Raw genomic sequence first — 7881 nt, forward strand, 5'->3', positions numbered from 1 at the left:
TGTTTTCGTTTCTGACTTTTTACACTAAGAAGCTGACGATAAGCTCAAATAAGTAGGATCTAACTATGCTTGCAATGAAGTTTAAAACTGTTTTGCACTTAAGTTTAAAATAGGATTTGAGATGTGCTTTTAGTAGCCTTGCACTTGCAGGTAAACGAATTTACGATCCAGAAGCACGCACGTGACGTGGCTGTCAGCAAGTAGCAGCTTCTGTCGCGTCTCCCCCTCCCTGACCGAGCGATCCAGCGAGAGGGAGCGAGTAGCAGCCGCAGCCGGAGGAGCTCGCCGAGGCCGCCGAAGACGACCATGGGGTTCTGGGCGACGACGCTCATCTTCGTCCTCGCCGGCGTCGCCGCATCCCTCTTCACGCTCCTCTGCTGCAACCGCGGGCCCTCCACAAACCTGTACGCCCAGCTTCCCCCTCCCTCCCATTCGATTCGATGCCGCCGGTCAGTGATCCGGCGTGGTGCGCTTGTGGTCTTGGGGTTAGGCATGCGGATTTGGGACTTGGGATCCCACGCGCGAGATCTGGCTGGTTTGGCCGCAGATCGTTCGATTGCGGTGATGTTGGGGTTAGGGGTAACGATCTAGATTTGGGTAGATTGTCTAGTTTTAGAGAAATGTTTTCGTTACGAGATCTCGTGCCTTCCGTTGCTATCAAGCTGATCGAACTCAGTTTGTAGGAGCTGTAGAGGGGGGAAAGTAAAACACCCGAACTTTGTTCTAGCAGACCTAAACTTGTAATACGTTAGCTTGTAATTCGCCACCTAATATTTAAGTTAGCCTCCAAGTCAGCGGCTAGTTTTTTTTGTTACTCACGCACAGTTTAGTTACATTGCTCAAAGACAAATGATAAGAAGACTGCTAAAAAGCCATGAACAAATGTCACCACAGACGAGCATTGCTGGTCAATTTGATGTGCTCAAATGTGTCAGGCCATTAGGTTCAGTATTGAAAGGTTAATGTCTGCTCTTGTCTGAAATTTGGTATGGAAGGAGCCTTGGTTGAAGTTGCATAGGTTAACTCTGAGTAGGGAGCACAATTTAGGCACCCGTACATACGACGACATCGTGAGCAGCGGCAGTGCATGCATCCAAGGTTTTAAAGTCGGGTAGTCGACTCTAGTCGCTTGAGCATCGATAAGGTGACTAATCGCGATTAGTCGTTGATTTGCTCGATTAATCGAGCCTAGTCGACTCCTAGTCGTCCACCTATATCAGGACCATGTGCCTAGCCGGACTGCGGGATTGCATGAATTGTACTAGTGCCACTGCCATCGTTCTGGGGCTAGGGCAACACATTCTGGGGAAATGGCTTCAACATTATTATGTTGTCTCCTATTCTCATCTGCAGTGGCACAACAATCAAGTGAAGCGCAACTCAAGAGGAGGCCAAGGCGGGCACAATACTGCTCAATAAGTGAACAGAGAACACTGAACAACCAAAATATCAAAGCAATTACAGTTTGAAGAGGTGCTCATCTCGGTCTCTGAATTCTAAACAGGTGAGGAGTGGTCGCCTACTCGTCTGTTTAGCCACTGAACAGACAACAGAGGAGGACGGGAGCGCGCTGGAGGAGGGTCTCTGCAGACTACAGCCGCCGCGCGATAGAGGGGGCAAAGTTGCTGCTCAAGCAGAGGGCCGCCAGAGCACAACAGGACAGCGGGAGAGGAGGGTGTGACGATGGAGAAGGGGTGACAACGCTGGAGAAGGGGTGGTGGCGCTGGGGAAGGGCGCCCGCGAGACAGTGCGTTTCGTATTGGTACAGGTAGAAGCCGAGAAGCGTAGGGCAAATCAGTGTTTGTGCGGTGTACATGGGCCGGTCCACATAATAGAGGTCGGATTAGTGGTCCGAACAGGCATAATTAGTCGACCATAACCCCTAGTCGGACGACTAATCGCGATTAGTTGGCGACTAGGACGACTAATCGCTACCTAGTCACTCTAGTCGAGTCGGAGACCCTAATCGAGCTCGGACTAACGATAAGGTCAACTAATCACGATTAGTCGAACGACTTTAAAACCTTGCATGCATCTTGAGATCTAGCGGGGGCATGGGGCCTAAAAGTGCCACATTATAGGCCTGTTTGGTTCATGGCTAACTGTGCCACACTTTGCCAAGGTTAGTCGTTCGAATTGAAGAACTAACCTTAGGCAGAAAAGTTAGCCAAAGTGTGGCAAGTTAGGCAGCGAACCAAACATGCCCTATGCATGTGAAGCATGGATCTTTTACCATCGATGGCTCGGGTAATAAGTGTTTGCTCACTTATAACTGGTTTTATAATTTTTTCACAAGTTATGTGCTGCTTTTTCATCCCTTGAAATTGGCAACAAGTAACAAAATGCTCCTCACTGCGTAGATTTGGGGGATGTGGCAGGGATGACCTGTGGCCTCTTATATTTATGTGGTTGCTTTAAATCACTGTGACAGTTGCACTTATGTGCTTTCCAGGACATTATATGCCCCTATTTCAGCTTCTTAGATATCATTCCAAATATACTCCATTTGTTATTCCTATGTTCTATCTTTGAGAGATTTTACTTAGGGGGTGTTTGAATGCACTATAACTAATAGGTAGTTCGCTAAAAAAATCGATAGTGAAATTAGCTAGCTAACTATTAGCTAATTTGCTAAAAGTAGCTAATAGCTGAATTATTAGCTAGACTGTTTCGATGTCTTTAGCTAATTTTATTAGCTAACTATTAGCTATAGTGCATTCAAACACCCCCTATTGTCTTCAGGAACCATCCTCCAACTTTTATGTTCCTGCCAGGCCATTTTTTTTAACAGAAAGCCCCCCCCCCTATTTCATTAGGAAATAGGAACAGAGTGTCAACAAGACCTGAGCATCCAGTACTTATTGCATGACTTAGGGCATATAGCCAGCACAAAGACAGAATCAAACCTATCCAGAAAGGATTCTGAAGAGGGGATCCTAAGCATACAGCTAGTAAAGCAAACAAACTAAGTCATCACAGGCAGTCTATTGCCAACGTCTTAGCAACACCAGAAGAAAGCTAACAAAAGCGAAGTTCAGAAGCAGACATCACACGCTGGGAACAGGGTTTCAGGCGATCAACACAGCCAGCCCACGCCTTTTATTTACATAAATTTCTGTCCACAGGCACCCAGCCAAAGCCTCGGTTGAAGATCACTTTAGCTATTCTTCTGATTAGGGAGCTTCCTTCCTCCAGCATCCTTCTTCTTGTTTTTTTCCTGGAGAATGGCCCAAGAATCCAACCAAAAACAACAGAGAAGAAAGATATTAGCAGCATTCACTGGATTAATGCTGTTAAAACGTCAATCATTCCTGATTTTCCAAAGAGTCCAAAGAACAGCACTACAGCCAATAGTGATCAAATTTCTATCATTCTTTTTGAAACTACAGAGCCAATCCCCAAACATCACACCTGAGTTCTTGGGAAGGATTAAGGATGCTAGGTCCATTTGGATCACTCTCCAGGTGAAGGTGGCTACCTGGCACTCATGAAAAATGTGCTTTGTGGTTTCCAGGCAGCCACACCAAGCACAGTTCACATTTCCTTGCCAATTTCTATTTTTCAAAATTTCTTTGGACAAAATCCTGTCCTTTAAAATCAGCCACAGAAAAACTTCAATCCTCTGTGGAATTTTAGCTTTCCTTATAAACCAATATGGGATTTTATTCAAACTGTTTTTGTAACTCTTGTACATAGATTTCACTGAGAATCCTTCTTATCCAACAGCCAAATTGTTTTATCTTTTCTATCCAACAGACAGTGAGAGTCACACCTCATTTTCAAATCTTCCGGTTGCTTTGCCCCATCTATCTCCATATAGCCTTCTTCTAAAGGCTAAGGAGTTGCAGCTAGAATTTAAGGCTAAATTCACATTATCTCTTTGTTTAGAGATAATTCATAAAGTCTATTGTATTTAATTGAGAAGGGGGTATCACCACACCAAACGTCACACCAAAAACTAGTGGAACACCCATTCCCAATCACTTTCTTTCTATTGTTGCAGTAGACATCTTTAATTTCAAGGATACCTCTCCAAAACTGAGAATCCCCTTGTGTGTTTTTTTTCCGAAAGGCATAAAGGCTTCCCCTTCATGTATTTTTTCGTGACAATTGTTTGCCAAAGGCCATCATCATTCTCGAGCTTCCACAGCCACTTAGTGAGAAGACTGATATTACCTTTGTGTTGCATCAATTTTGGAATACTTTAGAAACAATAAGTCATGAGTATACTGATGTTGCTACAGTGCTGGCAAAAAGCCACCCAAACGGCCTTTTGCCAGCCGAACAGCTTGTTTATTTGTAACCATTGGCTAATCTGTACTGCCGGGAATTATAGCATATTGATTCAACTTTTGTTGCTTATGTTGTGCAGGTTCCATTTGACCTTGGTGACTACAGCTGTAATTTGTTGCTGGATGATGTAAGTTCCTATCCATGCTTTCTTCTACTTCATAGAGTTGTCTCTGGCTATCAAGGTCACTGACATCTCAAAAGTTACTGACAGTTGGGCGCGTTGTGAATATTTAGGCCGCCGCTTGCATAATATGATGTCATGAATAGCAAAAGCATATTTAGGTTGTAATGTAACCTGATGCCTTATGGTTAATAGCCTATATTTTTCTTGCTCAGTCAACAGTTCAACACTCTGGTGGTATTGGGGCTCCTCAAATCTCTTTGCTAACCATGTGCCAATGTTTCTCTGTAGGTATGCAATCGTCTACCTTGCTCAGATGAAGCCATTGATCAACCCCATTCTGAGCGGAGAGTGAGCGCTGCATCTGTATTGAACAGAACGAAAGCGAGACCTGCTGTACCATTGTTCAGTCCGTGAACTTTATATTCATTTTGGCCCCACCTGATGAAATAAATAAATAAACTGCCATGATTTTTTTGGTGCCACTCTTCACCCGTGATTAGTGTATGCAATTGCATGATATACGCAGTAATAACATATAAATATCTATGTATCGATGATGTGCTTGAATTGGGGTGTCTCGTGCGCGTTCCCAACTTTGTTTGTCTGTCTCCTTGAATTGGAATTGTGTGCATAAATCGATGTAGCTCTTTCGGTTTCGTACCTCGCTCCGACAAATAATTTTTTATGTGTGTTTTGGGTTCCAAAGGATGTGTAGAGGGTGTAAGATTTATACTGGTTCAAGCAAAACGTCTCTATATCTAGTCATTGGTGGTTTGTGCTACCAGCACCATTGATGATTAAACTCGTAGTATGGGTTATAAGCAGTTGAGAGAGGAGAGGCTCCTAGATCTCTTATTGTGGTGGAAGTGGAGCTTAGCAGCTGAGAGGTAGAGTCCTAAGTCTTGGCTTGGTGGGGCTTTGGCCTCATGGTCCTCGTCGGCGCTCCTGCTCTTGTTTGTCCTTGTGGGTTCGTCTGAAGGCGTCCGGTTGTCTCCAAGTCGATCTCTTCTCATCCTCGATCCGTCCGTGTATCGACCCTCCCTTGCTTAGAGGCCAGCCTATGCCTTTTATAAGCTAGGCTAGGGGTTGCCCAACGATGGCTTTCTTAGGAAGGAGCCGTAAAGCAAGGGTAAAACTAGAGTTTTACCTCCGGTGAGTCCACGCGTACTCGCGGGTCCCGAGGCTGCTTGTTGCCGCGTATTTATCGCGGGGGGCGGTGATGGTCCTCGGCCATCATTCCGGCTACGCCGACCGCTGGCTTCCGTAGCCTGGGGCTCGGTGCAGTCCGCAGTGTAGTGCCCTACTTAGGCCTAGTCCCATAGGCTATAAGTGCGCCGCAGTCCGAGGGTGCGCGGGGCATTAATGCGCTGCAGTCCGGGGGCTCGTAGGTCATGAGTGTTGTGAGGTCCGAGAGGTCCGTAGGTCATGAGTGGGAAGCGTACCGGCGCCCACGCTGTGGCTCAGTGCCAGGCGTGGTTAATGCATCCAGTCATTTATGGCGGGTTAGTCCGAGAGGCGGGGCGCAGGATCCACTCGAGTGGTTCACTTCTGACACGCTCGTCCTTTCTTGTTAGGCTCCACCAGGCCCGGCCCCAGGCTCGGTGCCGGGGGGTTCGACCAGGAGCCAGTCGTTCTAGGGTTGGTGCACCTGCCTCTTCTGACTAACTAACGAGCCCAGCGACCAGGGGCCATTTCCTTAGTGCGTTCACTGAACGGTGGGTCCAGGGACCGGGGATCATTTCCCCAACGGTACCCCTGTCCCCAGGGGAGAGTGTCTCACTTTGAGGGCTGATAACGAGTCGGACATGTGTCTTATCTGTTTGTTCCTCGAGCAATTGTGACGTTCTTTCGAAAATTGGTCCCACGACCTTTCACCTCCTAGGGTGGAGTCGGGCGCCCTTTTGCCTCTGTATAAACCTCGGGCGATCGCTCCCCTATTGTCATCCTTGAGACGTCTTTCTAACTCGTCTTCAACCGGGCCAGCAGTCGAACTTCAAGCTTTTCATGATGTCGAGCTCTGTCAGTCACAAGCTGAGCTAGGCTTCTCTCCTCGGGCTTGTTGACCTCTTCTATTTGTCTGATTTTTCTCTATCCTTTCCCAGCAGCAGTGCGGTCGTAGTCGACCCGGAGACTGCATCTCGACTGAGCTCCCCATCTCTTCCTTCTCCACCTCAGGTGCTCACGGGGGGGCTGTGATGCCTTTCGCGCGGTGCAAGAGGCGACCGAGGTTGAAGCTTAGCTACTACGGGTGTAGCTCGTTGAGGCCGACGGTCGCGTCGCTGGTAAGTCGTTTGATTCTTGCTTTTATGGTTTTTGTCCTCTTTTCTTATCATGTCTGTTTCTTGTGGCAGCCTTGGAAGCGGAGCTCGAGATGCTGCGCCACTGCTCGGGCCAACTTCTTGATCACGTTGGGGCCCATGGTGCCTCTTTGATCGAGCGCTTGGATAATGCCATGTGCCGCGTTCGGGACATTGCAGACTTAGGCGTTCATCGCGGGGCCGCGGTAGCGCTACTCATGGCGGAGGTCTGCCTAGGATGCAACCTTCAGGATCTCATTGGTCCCCCTTCATCTTTCTTGGATGAAGGGTTGGAGGATTTGCTGAAAGGCTACGATGACGTAGCTAGCCGTGTCATTCTTAGGGTGTCTACTCACGACGTTGTCTACTGCATGCTAACTGCGACGTGCTATGCCTCGGCATTATCCTCATGACAACAACAACAATAATAATAACATATGAAAAAAATACTTTTGCTTTCTGGTTTCTAGCACTGTCGGGCTTTCGAAGCCCTTCTCTCTGTTATTCTATATGGGCTCGGTCGGGTACCTCCTATTTTTAAGGGCATACGTGCCTGCGTGCGCGCGCGCGCGCGAGAGAGAGAGAGAGAGAGAGAGAGAGAGAGAGAGAGAGAGAGAGAGAGAGAGAGAGAGAGAAAGAGAGAGAGAGAGAGAGAGAGGAAAACATTCCCCTATATGGATCTCTTGATAGCTCGTGCTTTCCTTTTACCATGGATCGGGACGGCTCCCGATGAAGCGGGAGCCCGATGGGAGGTGCGCCCATCCCATCTTACCTCATGGGTTTCCTCTCACCCTTTTGCCAACTAACCCTTACCTTACTCTCCAGGGTGTTGGTCGCCTCTCTTGAGGCGCGAAGGCGTCATGGCTTCGTGTGGTCGTGCCTCGGTCATTCATCTTACCGACCCCCTGGAGACGACTGAGGATGCTCTTTTAAGAGATTTAACCGCAGTACATTCAGACTTATAGGTGGCTAATGTTGAGGTGCAACGTCTACAATCACGACTAGCGGTTATTAAAGACCCGAGGGCAAGTAAGCTATCATGATCCGGCCTTTGGGTTCTCGATCTTTTCTAAATCCCTGTCTACCTAGTGGTTTGTCGCATGTCCTAGGCCCGAAGCGCTAGGCTTTTCCTATGTGTTGATCGGGCTACAAGATTCGCTCATGCAT

At 47.6% G+C, this 7881-nt stretch overlaps 1 protein-coding gene across 1 annotated transcript; it reads left to right on the forward strand.

Moving 5' to 3' along the window:
- Nucleotides 1-261: 261 nt before the first annotated feature.
- Nucleotides 262-5010, forward strand: LOC100275277 (V-type proton ATPase subunit e1). The gene is made up of 3 exons (NM_001328121.2): nt 262-404; nt 4373-4420; nt 4706-5010. The coding sequence occupies exons 1-3, from the start codon at nt 307-309 to the stop codon at nt 4767-4769; spliced, it is 210 nt and encodes a 69-aa protein (NP_001315050.1). The 5' UTR covers nt 262-306; the 3' UTR covers nt 4770-5010.
- The last annotated feature ends 2871 nt before the right edge of the window (nt 5011-7881 follow it).

The sequence above is a fragment of the Zea mays genome, chromosome 6, assembly GCF_902167145.1.
Source record: "Zea mays cultivar B73 chromosome 6, Zm-B73-REFERENCE-NAM-5.0, whole genome shotgun sequence".
In the NCBI taxonomy this organism is placed as follows: domain Eukaryota; kingdom Viridiplantae; phylum Streptophyta; class Magnoliopsida; order Poales; family Poaceae; genus Zea; species Zea mays.